This window comes from Rhinoraja longicauda, chromosome 20 (assembly GCF_053455715.1).
Source record: "Rhinoraja longicauda isolate Sanriku21f chromosome 20, sRhiLon1.1, whole genome shotgun sequence".
NCBI lineage: Eukaryota > Metazoa > Chordata > Chondrichthyes > Rajiformes > Arhynchobatidae > Rhinoraja > Rhinoraja longicauda.
In genome coordinates this window covers 14,944,544-14,961,669 of record NC_135972.1, presented here as the reverse complement: position 1 = coordinate 14,961,669, position 17,126 = coordinate 14,944,544, and the positions used below count along the sequence as shown (strand labels likewise).

The following is a 17,126-nucleotide window of genomic DNA, read 5'->3' as shown; positions in this document are numbered from 1 at the left end:
TACCGGTGCTGACTGTACGGAGTTTGTACGTTCTCCCCGTGACCTGTGTGGGTTTTCTCTGAGATTTTTGGTTTCCTTCCACACTCCAAAGGCGTATAGGTTTGTAGGTTAATTGGCTTGGTAAAATTGTAAATCGTCCCTAGTGTGTAGGATAGCGTTAGTGTGTGGGGATCGCTGGTCGGCGCGGACTCGGTGGGCCGAAGGGCCTGTTTCCGTGCTGTGTCTCTAAACTAAACTAAACATGAATAGGAAAAGTTTAGAGGGATATCAGCCAAATGTGGGCAGGTGGGCCCAGTGTGGATGGAATATCTTGGTCGGCATGGGGAAGTTGGGCCAAAGGGCCTGTTTCCGTGCTGTACGACCCTGTTCAGCCTGCAAGTTGGCACAAGAAGAACTCAAAAGAACAAACAAATAGACGTTACGGCTTCACCACTCCCTCTTCGCTCTCTCCTGACACACTGACACAGACCTCAAATTCTCATCCCCATCCCGCCACGGAAACACACACTTTAAGAGTAACTGAAGGGAATTTAATAAAACGTTTCTGGTCCCTTTAATGGTGGAGCTGCCTTTTGTGTTCTGCATGAAGTTGCCCAGAAACTCCCACTGCAGTGCGGAGCTGTGAGGACACTGCTGAGAGCCAGGCCTCTGAGTCATTGGCACTGAAGCAGGAAGGGAGGTCAGACTGTGTTCCCAAGTCGTGCCGGAATGCAGGAGTCAACCCCAGAGCAGGTGCAATGAAGCATGGCAGTAATGTTTCAGAAGATAAAGACACAAAATGCCGTAGTAACTCAGCGGGCCATGCAGCGTCCCTGGAGAGAAGGCATGGGTGACGTTTCAGGTCGAGACCTTTCTTCAGTGCATGTCTGAAGAAGGTTCTCGACCCGAAACGTCACCCATTCCTTCTCTCCAGAGATGTTGCCGGTCCCGCTGAGTTACTCCGGCATTTTGTGTCTTTACCTTCGGTTTAAACCAGCATCTGCAGTTCCTTCCTACACAGTAATTTTTCACACGCACAATGCATTTCCTGGTTAATAATGCCACAATCTTATTCCAGTACTCCCATTTTGTGGTGTTTTTATTCATGAAATATCTTTCAGCTGGAACGGCCGAATCATCTGGGAGGCCTATCTTTGATTATAGTGAATCAAAGACGCTTTGTTTTCCTGGGAAGATAGAAAGGGTTGATATTGCAGGTTTCATAAACCACTGTTACTTTGGGGCATTTCATGATGCTTGTGCTTAAAACATTCCATTGCTCTGGTCATCAGCCATGTTAATGAACTCCTGTGTTGGCTTAATACGAATATGAATACCGACCGGTGTCTGTGCAAACAAAATGTGATGGATTCATTTTGTCCATCGGGGGACAAACATACCAGAGCACAAAATAAGATACAAGGCGATAATGTATCACGTTTCAGTCGGCGGGTTTTTTAGTTTCAAACTGACTGACTTTATAAATGTACCAAGTGTAAATAATACAAACAAAATCATTTGAACGCAGGAAATACAGGAGTTGCTGCCTCAAAAAGGCAGCCGGCATCATCAGACACCCACACCACCCTGGCCACACACTCACTTCACTCTTGCCATTGGGAAGAAGGTACAGGAGCTTGAAAACTGTAACGTCCAGGTTCAGGAACAGCTTCTTCCCTACAGCCATCAGGCTAATAAACACTACAATCTCCAAATGAGCTCTGAACTACATGCAGTAGACTTGTTGTTAACTTGTTTGTGTGTATGTATATATATTATATATATTCCATTTTTTTCAGTTCAGTTTCCATTTTTGTTTATTTTCACGTGAACCGAGGTACAGTGAAAAGCTTTTGTTGCGGGCTATCCAGCCAGCGAAAAGACAATGCTTGATTGCAATCGAGCCATTCACAGTGTGCAGATACATGCGAAGGGAATAACTTTAAGCGCAAGGTAAAGCTAGTAAAGGGCCTGGTAAAGTACTGCTGTCTGGTAGGATGGCTCAGTTGCCTGATACGAACTGCCTCTGAATCTGGAGATGTGCGTTTTCACACTTCTATACCTTTTGCCTGATGGGAGACGGGAGAAGAGGGAGTGGCCAGGGTGCGACTCAGCTTTGATAATGCTGATTAATTATGCTGCTGGCCTTGCCAAGTTTTTTATATAGATATATATAGAAGTAAGAATTTGATTGTTCTGTTTGGTACATATGACAATAAAACACTCTCGACTCTTGAGGCAGCGCGTCCAGATTCCAACCATCCCCTGAGTGGTAACGTACTTTCTTAGGTCCACTTCCTGCCCTTCAAGCTAAACCAGCGTCACCCAGAATTTGACTCCTCCGTTGTGTGGAGACGATTTCTGCCATTCAACCTACCAATGCCCCTCATTCTCTGCCTCAGCTAAACAGGTGCACCTGCCTGCCATGGACCTGGTAGGAAAGGACCTGGTAGAGCAGTCATAGAAAGATAGAAAATTGCTGCAGGATTAGGCCATTCGGCCCTTTGAGCCAACACCGCCATTCAATATGATCATGGCCGATCATTCAAAATAAGTACCCCGTTCCTGCTTTCTCCCCATACCCCTTGATTCCGTTAGCCCTAAGAGCTATATCTAACTCTCTCTTGAATACATCAAGACAGTCCCCTGACTTACACTTCATTTTTCAGAAGCTCTGGACATACCAACATGCCCACTAACGGATGCAGTGACACTTGCATTACTGAATAGTTGTATGTTTCTGCCAAGCGCTGAATTAGTTTTGGTGGCGATCCTTCTCTCCTGAGATGCTGCCTGACCTGCTGAGTCACTCCAGCATTTTGTGAATAAATCAAACCCCACAGTCACAACACCTTCACTAACCATCTCCCGCACCAAAGATAGATCCTCCACAGCTACAGGGACGAGAGAGATGAGGCTGGAAGGCTTGCAGCGATTCATTAAATTTGCATTTATGCGCTCTTAATGGTGTGGACCTGGGAAAGGAACAGGCTCCAGGCACTGCTGACTCAGGAGATATGAATCATCCCCTTCCCAGTAGGCCATCGATTGGGGGAAGATGAAGGAAAATGGCTCCCTGTGTTCTGAGTGGAGTTAATGTAAAAAATTCAAACATTTTATTCTTGTGGCACCAGTCAGTGAATTGAAATCTCCCTGAAGGAGAAACACCGACTCGCCAATCAGAGTGCCAATCAGGTCTCCTTGAAGGCAGGACACCAGGGACTGTATGCTTGCTAACAGTGGAGTGTTGAAAGAGGCCAGTGTACTGATGCTCCCTGAGAGGGGAGCTGGAGAATGTTGTCTCCCGGGGAATGATTGACATAGAAACATAGAAACATTGAAAATAGGTGCAAAAGTAGGCCATTCGGCCCTTTGAGCCAGCACCGCGATTCAATATGATCATGGCTGATCATCCAGAATCAGTACCCTGTTCCTGCTTTCTCCCCATATCCCTTGATTCCGTTAGCCCTAAGAGTTGTATCCAACTCTCTCTTGAATACATCCAGTGAATTGGCCTCCACTGCCTTCTGTGGCAGAAAATTCCACAGATTCACAACCCTCTGGGTGAAAATGTTTTTCCTCATCTCAGTCCTAAATTCTTAATGCCCCCTATTCTTAAACTGTGACCCCTGGTTCTGGACTCCCCCAACATCGGGAACATTTTTCCTGCATCTAGCCTGTCCAATCCCTTAAGTATTTTACATGTTTCTATAAGATCCCTTCTCACCCTTCTGAATTCCAGTGAATATGAGCCCAGTCGACCCATTTTGACAGGCTTCCCCTCCAATGACAAATAAGAGGTGGGGAACATTTAGTTCAGTTTAGAGATACAGCGCGGAAACAGGCCCTTCGCCCCACGAGTCCGTGTCGACCAGCGATCCCCACATGCTTACACTATGCCACGCATTATAGGGACAATTTACAATTCTACCAAAGCCAATTACAAACCTACAAACTTGTATATCTTTGGAGTGTGGGAGAAAACCAGAGATCCCGGAGAGAATGGGGAGAACGTTCAAACTCCGTACGGACAGCACCTGTAGTCAGTATCGAGCCCGGGCCTTTGGCGCTGTAAGGCAGCAACTCTACCATTGCGCCACCGTGCCACATGACTTGAAGAAACCACGCAGCCAAGTGAAGTTCATAAGTTTATAACTGAAAGGAGTAGAATGATGCCATTCGGCCCATCAAGTCTATTTCCTCATTGAAGCATGGCTGAACCATCTCTCCCTCTCGACCCCATTCTCCTGTCTTCGCTCCATAACCCCTGACACCCGTACTAATCAAGAATCTATCTATCTCTGCCTTCAAAATATCCATTGACTTGACCGCCACAGCCTTCTGTGGCAATGAATCCCACAGATTCACCACCCTCTGACAAAAGAATCTTCTCCTCATCTCTTTCCTAAAGGAACGCCCTTTTATTTTCTGAGACTATGACCTCAGAGGAAGGAATTTGAGGAAGGATATTCTTGCTATTGAGGGCGTGCAGCGTAGGTTTACTAGGTTAATTCCCGGAATGGGGGGTCTGTCATATGTTGAAAGACTGGAGCAACTAGGCTTGTATACACTGGAATTTAGAAGGATGAGAGGAGATCTTATCGAAACGTATAAGATTATTAAGGGGTTGGACACGTTAGAGGCAGGAAACATGTTCCCAATGTTGGGGGAGTCCAGAACAAGGGCCCACAGTTTAAGAATAAGGGGTAGACCATTTAGAACTGAGATGAGGAAAAACCTTTTCAGTCAGAGAGCTGTGAATCTGTGGAATTCTCTGCCTCAGAAGGCAGTGGAGGCCAGTTCTCTGAATGCATTCAAGAGAGAGCTAGATAGCGCTCTTAAGGATAGCGGAGTCAGGGGGTATGGGGAGAAGGCAGGAACGGGGTACTGATTGAGAATGATCAGCCATGATCACATTGAATGGCGGTGCTGGCTCGAAGGGCCGAATGGCCTCCTCATGCACCTATTGTCTATTGTCTATTGATCCTAGACTCTCCCACTAATGGAAACATCCTCTCCACATCCACTCTATCCAAGCCTTTCACTACTCTGTAAGTTTAAATGAGGTGTACCCCCTCATCCTTCCAAACTCCAGCAGGTAGAGAGGACCGACGCTGTCAAACGTTCATCATTGGTTAACCCACTCATTCCTGGGATCGTTCACGTAAACCTCCTCTGGACCCCTCTCCAGCGGCAGCACATCCCATCCTCAGATACTGGGCCCAAAGTAATATTAGGCATTCAGATTTCAGAGCGGATGGATTGGTGGTAGGTAGGACTGAAGCAGTGAGTAGCGGAGGAGAGATACAGGCCTCCAGACATTGAGTAACCGAGCAGTCATGGACAAACTGCTCTGAACTCTGTCGTGCTGCTGTTATTACAGGCTATAATCATAGCTTGTACTGATGTTGCTTGTCATGGCCCACTGCCCATCTGCACTGGCCTGATCGACTCACCACAGGAAGGATATCCTTAATCTCGAGGGAGAAGGATTAAAGATTGTTCCAGGTATCAGCAATTACACTTACATGGAAAGGTTTAGGCAATTGGCCGTAATATTTACTTGCATCATAGCAGTCGTTGAACATCAAGAGGTGATTTATTGGCTTTGAAACTCATTCTACACGAGTGGTAAAGGAGCAGTAATACCTTACTGTCCTCTGCCAGTTCTCCCGTACACTACTGCAGTTTCTGTCTCTTTGTCTCATCATTTCACTGGGTCCCTCTTCCGCAAGCCCTGGCACATACCCTCTCTCACTCCCCCTCACATTCCCTCTCACGCCCATCTCTCTCACACACAACTTCCCCCACACACAACTTCCCCCACACACAACTTCCCCCACACACAACTTCCCCCACACACAACTTCCCCCACACACAACTTCCCCCACACACAACTTCCCCCACACACAACTTCCCCCACACACAACTTCCCCCACACAGGACCACGGGACGTGTGGAATTCTCTGCCTCAGAAGGCAGTGGCGGCCAATTCTTTGAATGCATTCAAGAAAGAGCTAGATAGAGCTCTTAAGGATAGCGGAGTCAGTGGGTATGGGGAGAAGGCAGGAACGGGGTACTGATTGAGAATGATCAGCCATGATCACATTGAATGGCGGTGCTGGCTCGAAGGGCCGAATGGCCTCCTCCTGCACCTATTGTCTATTGACCACTCCCACACCCCCGTCTTCCACACAACCCCTGACACACACCACGCCCTCCCGCACATCCGCACCCTCACACGCCCACTTTGTCTCAAACACGCCCTCTCTCACACTCTCTCTCTCTCTCGCCCGCGCCCGCGCATCTCCTTGCACGCGCCTCCCCTACCACCCTGCAAGCCCACCCTCACCCACGGCCCCCTCTTGTCCTCGGCCCTCCCCTCTCGCCCGTAACTGCCCCACGCTGCAGCCCCCCCTCTCACCCGTGGTCCGCCCCGCGCCCTCGGCCCCCCCTCTCCCACGGCTCCCCTCTTGCCCGTGACCCCCCCCTCCCGTGATCGCCCCCTATCTCGCCCGCTGACCTCCCTCTTGTACGCAGCCACCCCTCACACACAGTGACTTGTAGTCTTATATTAGACACAACCTTAAATGTGGAGACTAAAACTGTACACAGTGATCCAGGTGCAATCTCTGTAAAATTGCAACGAAAGAATCGCTATTTCATGCTGTGTACAATCAAGGCCCAGATTCCCGTAACCTTCCTGATGTCTCTGTTTACCCGCAAACTGATTTTTGATTTTGATACAATCCTGAGGAGCAGTAATTTGTGCTGTTTTAATAAATTGAAGGTAAACAATTGCGCCTTTTATTTGAGACGTTGAGTTCCTGCATGTTAACAGTACACGAGATGGCCTCTGTTCAAGTATTGTCCTTTCAGCCTCTCCACAATTCCTTCACTAATCCCAGTTTCTTCCCTTTCTCCTGCTCAGGACATCTTCAATGCCGTCATCAAGCAGAATCCTTTCCTGGTGTACCAGCTTCCATGCTTCTGGAACGTCCAGCTGTCGGATCACACGCGCTCCGAGCAGTGCTACAAGGACGTGTCGGATCTCAAGGTAAGGTCCACGGCTGAGGAGGGCTGTGTCAGGTGGCGGAGTGAGCCTCTGACAGCCTCCCAAAGTCAGATTTGATTGTCAGAGACCGAGCGAGACCTTGGTGAAATGCTGTCCTAACCCATTATGTACGAAACGCACGTGTCAGGTCAAAATGTAAAGTGGATGTCGATGACTCTCAAAACAATTTCAAGAGAGTGGAATTTCTCTTTCTGAGATAAGACCGTCTCTTTCTTTGCCTTCTGCATTACTGAAGCCTGGCGTGACTGCTCCACAAAATCTCCAGAGTCTTTTTACAATAGAACAGCGCAGCACAAGAACAGACCCATAGGTCCACAATGTTTGTGCCGAACATTTTAGTTTAGTTCAGAGATACAGCATGGAAGCAAGCCCTTCGGGGCAACAGGCCCTTTAGGGGCGGCATAGTGGCGCAGCGGTGTTGCTGCTTTACAGCGCCAGAGTCCCGGGTTCGATCCTGACTGCGGATGCTGTCTGTACGGAGCTTGTACGTGACCGCGTGGGTTTTCTCCGGGTGCTTCAGTTTCCTCCCACACTCCAAAGATGTACAGGTTTGTAGGTTAATTGTCTTTGGTAATGATAGTGATAGTGATAATGCTAGTGTATGGGGATTGCCGGCCAGTGTGGACTCGGTGGGCCGAAGGGCCTGTTTCCTTACGGCATCTCTAAATTGTGTAATGAGGAAGGATTAGTTAGCGATCTTGTTGTGCAAAGCCCCAGTGACCATAATATGGTGGAATTCTGCATTAGGATGGAGAGTGACAGGTTTAATTCAGAGACTAGGGTCCTGAATTTAAAGAAAGGAGACTTTGCAGGTATGAGATGGGTATGAGAAGGTATATTGGCCAGAGGAAGCAGCAAACCGGAGGACTGGGAGAAATTTAGAACTCAACAGAGGAGGACAAAGGGGTTAATTAAGAGGGGGAAAAAAGAGCATGAAAGAAAGCTTGCGGGGAATATAAAAACTGACTGTAAAAGCTTATGTAACAGGGAAAAGATTAGTGAAGACAAATGTAGGTCCCTTACAGTCAGAGACGGATGGATTGATAATGGGAAACAAGAAAATGGCAGAACAGTTAAACAAGTACTTTAGTTCTGTCTTCACTAAGGAAGACATAAACAATCTCCCAGAAATACTAGGGGACTGAGGATCTAGTGGGAGGGACTGAAGGGAATCCACATTAGTCGGGAAATGGTGTTAGGAAAACTATTGGGACTGAAGGCAGATAAATCCCCAGGGCCCGATGCTCTGCATCCCAGAGTACTCAAGAAGGTGGCCGTAGAAATCGTGAATGCATTGGTGATCATTTTCCAATGTTCTCTCGACTCTAGATCAGTTCCTAGGGACTTAAGAAAGGAGGGAGAGAGTAAATAGGGAATTATAGACCAGTTAACCTTACATTGATAGTGGGGAAGATGCTTGAGTCAATTATTAAAGATGTTGTAGCAGCGCATTTAGAAATCAGTTACAGGATCAGTCAAAGTCAGCATGGATTTATGAAGGGGAAATCATGCTTGGTTAATCTTCTGGAATTTTTTTGAGGATGTAACAAGTAGAATGGATAAGGGAGAGCCAGTGGATGTGGTGTATCTGGACTTTCAAAAAGCCTTTGATTAGGTCCCACACAAGTGATTAGTGTGCAAAATTAGAGCACATGGTATTGGGGGCAGGGTATTGACATGGATAAAGAACTGGTTGGCAGACAGGAAGCAAAGAGGACAAATTAACGGGTCCTTTTCAGAATGGCAAGCAGTGACTAGTGGGGTGCCACAAAGCTCAGTGCTGGGACCCCAGTAATTTACAATATATATATTAACGATTTAGACGAGGGAATTAAATGTGACATCTCCAAGTTTGTGGATGACTCAAAGCTGAGTGACAGTGTGAGCTGCGATAACGATACTATGAGGCTGCAGGGTGACTTGGATAGGTTGGGTGAGTGGGCAGATGCATGGCAGATGCAGTATAATGTGGATAAATGTGAGGGTATTCACTTTGGTGGCAAGAACAGGAAAGCAGATTATTATTATCTGAATGGTGTCAGATTAGGAAAAGGGGAGGTGCAACAAGACCTGGGTGTGCTTGTACATCAGTGACTGAAAGTAATCGTGCAGGTACAGCAGGCTGTGAAGAAAGCTAATGGCACGTTGGCCTTCATTGCGAGTGGATTTGAGTTTAGGGCCAAGGAGGTTCTACTGCAGTTGTACTGGGCTCCGGTGAGACCACACCTGGAGTATTGTGTGCAGTTTTGGTCTCCTAATTTGAGGAAGGACGTTATTGTTATTGAGGGAGTGCAACGTAGGTTCACCAGGTTAATTCCCGGGATGGCGGGACTGACATATGATGAAAGAATGGGTTGACTGGGCTTGTATTCTCTGGAATTTAGAAGGATGAGAGGGGCTCTTATTGAAACATATAAAATTCTTAAAGGATTGGACAGGCTAGATGCAGGAAAAATGTTCCTGGTTTTGGGGTAGTCCAGAACCAGGGGATAACATTTTATGAATAAGGAGTAGGACATTTAGGACTGAGATGAGGAAAAAAGTTTTGACCCAGTGAGTTGTGAATCTGTGGAATTCTTTGCCACAGAAGGAAGTAGAGGCCAATTCACTGGATGTATTCAATAGAGAGTTGGATATAGCTCTTAGGCCTAAAGGAATCAAGGGATATGGGGAAAAAGCAGGAACGGGAGACTGATTTTAGATGATTAGCCATGATCATGAATGGCGGTGCTGGCTCAAAGGGCCCAATGAACTACTGCTGTACCTATTTTTCTATGTTTTAATGTTTCTAACTAAACTAAGAGAAATTGGGGCATCAATATCAAGCAATAGCATTTCTTGTCTACTTACAGTAACAGTCTAATAATCCACTGACTGACAATTCGTAATTCGTTCAGCTTCTGACTCACTAGGTAATGTTTGCCACTCTCCTTTCCCACTCACCAGGGCCCAGTTACTGCACTCATTTTCAACTTACTCGGTTTGCTAACAGCTTTAATAAAAAAGTTAATTGAAAGAGTGTTGAGGTATTAGTAGAAATAACACCTGGAAAAATTCAGATCTGTGGGTAGAAACTGAGAAATGAAACTAACAGCACAAATAATCTAATCCGCTGCTCTAGATGTCAACTTATTTATATCGGCGAAACCAAGCGCAGGCTCGGCGATCGCTTCGCTGAACACCTGCGCTCGGTCCGCATTAACGCAACTGATCTCCCGGTGGCCCAGCACTTTAACTCCCCCTCCCATTCCCAGTCTGACCTCTCTGTCATGGGCCTCCTCCAGTGCCATAGTGAGGCCCGCCGGAAATTGGAGGAGCAGCACCTCATATTTCGCCTGGGCAGTTTGCAGCCCGGTGGTATGAACGTCGACTTCTCCAACTTCAGATAGCTCCTCTGTCCCTCCCTTCCCCTCCTCCTTCCCAGATCTCCCTCTATCTTCCTGTCTCCACCTATATCCTTCCTTTGTCCCACCCCCGACATCAGTCTGAAGAAGGGTCTCGACCCGAAACGTCACCCATTCCTTCTCTCCCGAGATGCTGCCTGACCTGCTGAGTTACTCCAGCATTTTGTGAATAGCACAAATAATCTGTTGGGGGAACTCAGCAGGTTCAGTGGCATCTGAAGGGGGAATGTTTTGGGTCAAAATCCTGCATCAGGACTGAGAGTGGAGAGAGAATTAGGGGCGGCGCAGTGATAGAGTTGCTGTCTGACAGCTCCAGAGACCTGTGCTCGAACCTGACTATGGGTGCCTGTCTGTATGCAGTTTGTACATTCTCCCCGTGACTGCGTGGGTTTTCCCTGGGTGCTCCGGTTTCCTCCCGCATATAGAATGAAGCAGACAACAATTTTAAAAAACCTGATGGAGCGGGTTAGGGGAGGGGAGAGGGGAGAGTGGAGTTGTGCAGCAGCCCAGAGGGTGATTGTGGAACACAGAGGCTATTACTGTGGAATCTCAGAACCAAGGAAGTGACAAAACCAACAGTCCTTTCAATAAAAGCTAGCACAGAACGATAGGCTGAATGGAAAGCTATTCCACCTCAGCAGTTATCAGCGACAAGCTTGTTCGTGACTTAAATCAGAAAATGCATTTGAACGCAAGAGGTACTCAAAAGTACGTTAAAAAAGATGAATCAGATGAGGTCTGCACTAAAAGCTTCCATGATCTTAAGTCAATGTAATTTTATTTGTAACATTTTGTGGCTAATTGTATGAGAAACTGTGCAGATCTGGTGATTTAACTATGCGGGTTTATTCTCAAGGGCACCAGGCATTTCATCTATAATTTCAGCAAGGTCCTGAATAGAAATCCGGGACTCTGAACCCAGTACATCTGATGTGCATCACACTGCTCTTGACAGATAATCATAAATTTGATTATGTATGACTCGCATGTGTGAGTTTAGCAATAGTGCAGAGAAAAAGATTGGCCTGTCATTGCGAACAACATCATCCATAATATCTGGTTTATAAACTGGAAAGGTTTTACAGCCCCTTCAGTCGCCAGGGATGATAGCTGTTGAGTAGGAACTGATTGCTCGAGTTAACCAGTGGGATATTAGACGAGACAATGCTTTGTTTTCTGGGTGCTAGGGAGGTACAGCAGTAGTAGAGCCGCTGCCTTACAGCACCAGAGACCCGGGTTCGATCCCGATTACGGGTGCTGTCTGTTTGGGGTTTGTACATTCTCCCCGTGACCGCATGGGTTTTCTGCAGTTTTCTCCGGTTTCATCCCACACTCCAAAGGTGTACAGGTTTGTAGGTTAATTGGCTTTGGTAAAAATTGTAAATGGCCCCTAGAGTGTAGGATTGTGCTAGAGCGCAGGGATCGCTGGTCGGCGCGGACTCGGTGGGCCAATGGGTCTGTTACCATGCTGTGTCTCTGAGATAAGCTTAGCTGCCAGTGCCCTTAGAACTGCAGAATGGAGCCCAGGCCCGTCACCCATTCCCTCGCTCCTAGATGCTGCCTGACCTGCTGAGTTACTCCAGCATTTTGTGATACTTGTGATACATGTATTTATGGGCAGTGCCATATTAACGACAGCGTTAGTGTATTCATGCGATGATCATTCACTGGGCTCACTCGAAGCAAGTTCAGAATGCCGATCAATGTTCAATCACGACAGGACTTCACCCCTACCATTGTGGGCCAAGGACCAGCGCAACTAAACCTGTGTAGAGCACCAAGAAACATGGTTGGATGTCCCCATTGATTATTTTGTGGCTGTTTGTTGGACTTCACAGGTGTTGAACATCAGTGGAGGAGCAGGCTCCAGGGATGGAGTGGCCTTGCTTTGTTCTTGTGTCTCATGGTCTTATGTTTCGGCTCGACAGCACTGTTGACACCACCCTCCATAATGTTCATGAGGATTGAGACGAGGCCAATGGGATGGTGATTGACTGGATTCAATTTGATCTATTTTCATTGATGGAGCTTATCTTGGTGTCCATCTGGGCAGCTCACAACCCAAGGGGTCTCGACCCAAAACTCCACCCATTCCTTCTCTCCAGAGATGCTGCCTGTCCTGCTGAGTTACTCCATCTTGTTGTGTCTATCTTCATATGAATATTGGTTTCTCTAACTTCCAGTAAACCCCTGCACTCCCTCTCTCTCCATCCCTCCCCCACCCAAGTCACACCAGGTTCTCGTTCTCACCTTGCAAACAGCTAACAATGGCCAGTTTCCTTCATCGTTGGTACTTTTTTTTTGTGCACATCTTTTATTCATTTGTTCTATATCTCTCTCTCTACATCACTGTCTAGATCTCTCGTTTCCCTTTCCCCTGACTAGTCTGAAGAAGGATCTCGACCCGAAACGTCACCCATTCCTTCTCTCCAGAGATGCTGCCTGTCCCACTGAGTTACTCCAGCTTTATGTGTCAGGCTTGGATGAAGAGCCTTGGGTGTTGTAATCATATTGTGATTCTATCATCATCTTCCTGGAACAATCACAGTGTATACACAAAGTACAACAAACAAATACAACCAGCCCATGCTTGCCTTGGCTCAAGGTGAGCTGATATTCCTTTCCAGTCTTGACTCCGTGTACAGCTTGTTTAGAAAGACTTGGGATTTTTTATGGTCTGTTTTTCACACTCTTGTTACTAATTAATAATCCAATGACTAATGTTGTGAACAAAGCCCATCTGAAAGGATGTATTGCCTTAAAAAAAACCCAGATGTTGATAGATTCCGTGTAGGATGGAATTGCAGATGCTGGTTTAAACCGAAGATAGACACAAAAAGCTGGAGTTACTCAGCGGGTCAGGCAGCATCTCTGGAGAAAAGGAATAGGTGACGTTCTGGTTCCTTCAGTCCCGGGATTAATCTTCCAGATTAATTTATCTTTGAGTTACGATGCTATTTATGAAAATTGGCGGAGGGTCTTTATTTGGCCAAAGGAGCAGAATTAAGCAATTCGGTCCATCAAGTCTACTCTGCCATTCAATCATGGCTGATCAATCTTTCCCTCTCGACCCCATTCTCCTGCCTTCTCCCCTGAACCCCTGGCTCCCTTTAGAGGTGTCACTCAGGAGAAGTTAGAGAATCTGCAGATTTTCAAGGACTGAGGAGTTCTGTTGCTATGGAGGAACTGCGTGCAAGCCTGAGGTAAAAACCTGAGGACAAAAGGTCACCTGTTGTCAGCAAGTCTGTTCTGAGCCCAATTAATGGGTATTTTCCGGTGCAGTGGTGGAGGCTTCTCTGTGACTGCAGAGATCGGGGTAAAAGAGGCCTTTCCTCTCTCACGCTACTACCCTTTGTCCTCGAGCATGGGGAAAGGAGTAGAGCTTGGATTGCTGGACTCACAGCAAAATGTCCCCACCGCATTTATAGACAATAGACAATAGACAATAGGTGCAGGAGTAGGCCATTCAGCCCTTCGAGCCAGCACCGCCATTCAATGTGATCATGGCTGATCACTATCAATCAGTACCCCGTTCCTGCCTTCTCCCCATACCCCCTCACTCCGCTATCCTTAAGAGCTCTATCCAGCTCTCTCTTGAAAGCATCCAACGAACTGGCCTCCACTGCCTTCTGAGGCAGAGAATTCCACACCTTCACCACCCTCTGACTGAAAAAGTTCTTCCTCATCTCCGTTCTAAATGGCCTACCCCTTATTCTCAAACTGTGGCCCCTTGTTCTGGACTCCCCCAACATTGGGAACATGTTATCTGCCTCTAATGTGTCCAATCCCCTAATTATCTTATATGTTTCAATAAGATCCCCCCTCATCCTTCTAAATTCCAGTGTATACAAGCCCAATCGCTCCAGCCTTTCAACATACGACAGTCCCGCCATTCCGGGAATTAATCTAGTGAACCTACGCTGCACGCCCTCCATAGCAAGAATATCCTTCCTCAAATTTGGAGACCAAAACTGCACACAGTACTCCAGGTGCGGTCTCACCAGGGCCCGGTACAACTGTAGAAGGACCTCTTTGCTCCTATACTCAACTCCTCTTGTTACGAAGGCCAACATTCCATTGGCTTTCTTCACTGCCTGCTGAACCTGCATGCTTCCTTTCATTGACTGATGCACTAGGACACCCAGATCCCGTTGAACTCCCCCTCCTCCTAACTTGACACCATTCAGATAATAATCTGCCTTTCTATTCTTACTTCCAAAGTGAATAACCTCACACTTATCTACATTAAACTGCATCTGCCATTTCAATGATACCAGCAGCTTTCTCGTGGCAATTGCCAGACAACTGGGTTTCACAACCTGAGGGCTGTTGCACCACACAGCGTCCTCTCCAACTGAAAGAGATCAGTTGTCGTATGCTATGTGGAGTGGGACACTTACTCCAAAGCATACTAGTAGCAACCAAAGGGTGCCACTGAGAGTTACACACAAAATGCTGGAGTAACTCAGCAGGACAGACAGCATCTCTGGAGAGAAGGAACGGGTGACGTTTCGGGTTGAGACTCTTCGGAAGAATCAGCCAGGCAACAGCCAGCATCTCTGGACAGAAGGAACGGGCAACGTTTCGGGTCGTTTCAGGAAACTGACAGCATCTCTGGAGAGAGGGAAGGAATGGGCGACGTTTCGAGTCGAGACCCTTCATCTGAAGAAGGGTCTCGACTGGAAACATCACAGATTCCTTCTCTCCAGAGATGCTGCCTGCCCCGCTGAGTTACCCCAGCATTTTGGGTCTATCTTCAGTGTAAACCAGCATCTGCAGTTCCTTCCTCACATTGCCTGGGAGAGTTGCTAATTGCAAGGCTGAGCTGATAAAGATTTTCTAACTGATGGGGAGGCCATTTTGCTCACCATGCCTGTTCTGACTCTTTGAAACAGTTGTCCATTCAGGTTCTCTCCTCCACTCTGACCCCTCATTCTGGCAACCGGATGCTCCGTCAGCCGCAGGCAAAAATCAATGGTGTTAACTTGAAAGGGTGGGGTGTTATATAAGTGCGTGTGCTTTCAAGGGGAATGAAATGGTTGCCTTTGAAGAGGTCTGCTCTGCCAGTTCAGGTGGTGTACTCACTGTGTGCAGCAAGTTGGATCAGCTGCCAATGCTGACGCTGTCCAAGAGACCTGATACTCCGGGCATGCCCCATCGCTGTTAACATAGGACGTTTACAGGAGAATATCGCATTTATTTGGAGGCCGTGATAAATGGTGGCGCAGTGATAAATTTGCTGCATTGCAGCACCAGTGACCCGGGTTCGATCCTGACTACGGGTGCTTGGCCTTGCGGAGCCTGTAAATAACTCTTGTTAGGGTCTTTTTACCCTTGCTCTACCCACAATGACACTCCATCTCCTGATCCTGTGTCACCCCTTGCTAAGGAGGTACCTGAGTCAATGCACTTGTTCTGCTACTTCTCATTCCACCTGCACCTCAGTACATGTGTATAGGACGTTAAAACCCGACTTGAATTCTCTGCCTCAGAAGGCAGTGGAGGCAAATTCTCTGAATGCATTCAAGAGAGAGCTAGATAGAACTCTTAAGGATAGCGGAGTCAGGGGGTATGGGGAGAAGGCAGGAGCGGGGTACTGATTGAGAATGATCAGCCATGATCACATTGAATGGCGGTGCTGGCTCGAAGGGCCGAATGGCCTCCGCCTGCACCTATTGTCTATTGTCTATTGACTTGATTTGAGGGCCCGGCAGCTTGCTGACTTCTCCCAGTCAACAACGTCTATGATCCAGCAGAAATGCAGGTTTACGCCCTGCGATAGAGGGAAAGATGAAATGGGATGAGGAAGATAAAATGTTAGCTTGTAGAAGGTGGAGGGTTCATTGAACAACCTGCACGAAACAGGCATTAAAAGGCTGTTCTTTGTTGCGTTGGCTTTGAAAAGAGAGCAAAAAATGATTTCTTGCCTAAATCCAAATAGATTGGGGGCTTTGTATCATTATTTATCACAGTCTTTGGTACCACCAAAGCAACAGGGTTTGACACCAGAAAACGGATTCCTCTTGTCTGTGCAAGGTGCTGGAGTAATTCAGCGGTCAGGCGATGTTTGTGGAAGAAACGGATAAGTGATGTTTATGGCCCGGACCCTTCTTAGTCTGAAGAAAGGTCCCGTCCCGAACGTCGCCTACCCATGTCTTCCGGAGATGCTGTCTGACCTGCTGAGTTACTCCAGTACACTGTATCTTTCTTTATAAACCGGTGGCACAGCAGTAGAGTTGCTGCCTTACAGCACCAGAGACCCGGGTTCCATCCTGACTACGAGTGCTTGTCTGTACTGAGTTTGTACGTTCTCCCCGTGACCTGCATGGGGTTTCTCCGGGTGCTCCAGTTTCCTCCTGCAATCCAAAGACGTACAGGTTTGTAGATAAATTGGCTTGGTATAAGCGTAAAATGTGCCTAGCGCGTGTAGGATCGTGTTAATATATGCGGGGATCACTACTCCACCCGGACTGCTTGTGCCAAAGGGCCTGTTTCTGCGCTGTATTATAAATAAACTAAACAAAACTATCTGCGGTTTCCTGGGTCTGCATCTTACTGTTTGTTCTGAAGATAGACACAAAATGCCGGAGTAACTCAGCGGGTCAGGCATCATCTCTGGATAGAAGGAATGGGTGACGTTTCGGGTCGAGACCCTTCTTCAGAGACCT

At 47.2% G+C, this 17,126-nt stretch overlaps 1 protein-coding gene across 5 annotated transcripts in view; it reads left to right on the top strand.

Annotated features, from left to right (window-relative positions):
* The window catches only part of LOC144603581 (xylosyl- and glucuronyltransferase LARGE1), a 305,179-nt gene that overhangs the window by 220,069 nt on the left and 67,984 nt on the right, over positions 1-17,126 (top strand). For all 5 annotated transcript variants that reach the window (XM_078416998.1, XM_078416994.1, XM_078416995.1 and 2 more), the window contains exon 9: positions 6,911-7,036. In XM_078416998.1, the coding sequence (XP_078273124.1) occupies positions 6,911-7,036 (126 nt within the window). The remainder of the gene's footprint in view (positions 1-6,910; positions 7,037-17,126) is intronic.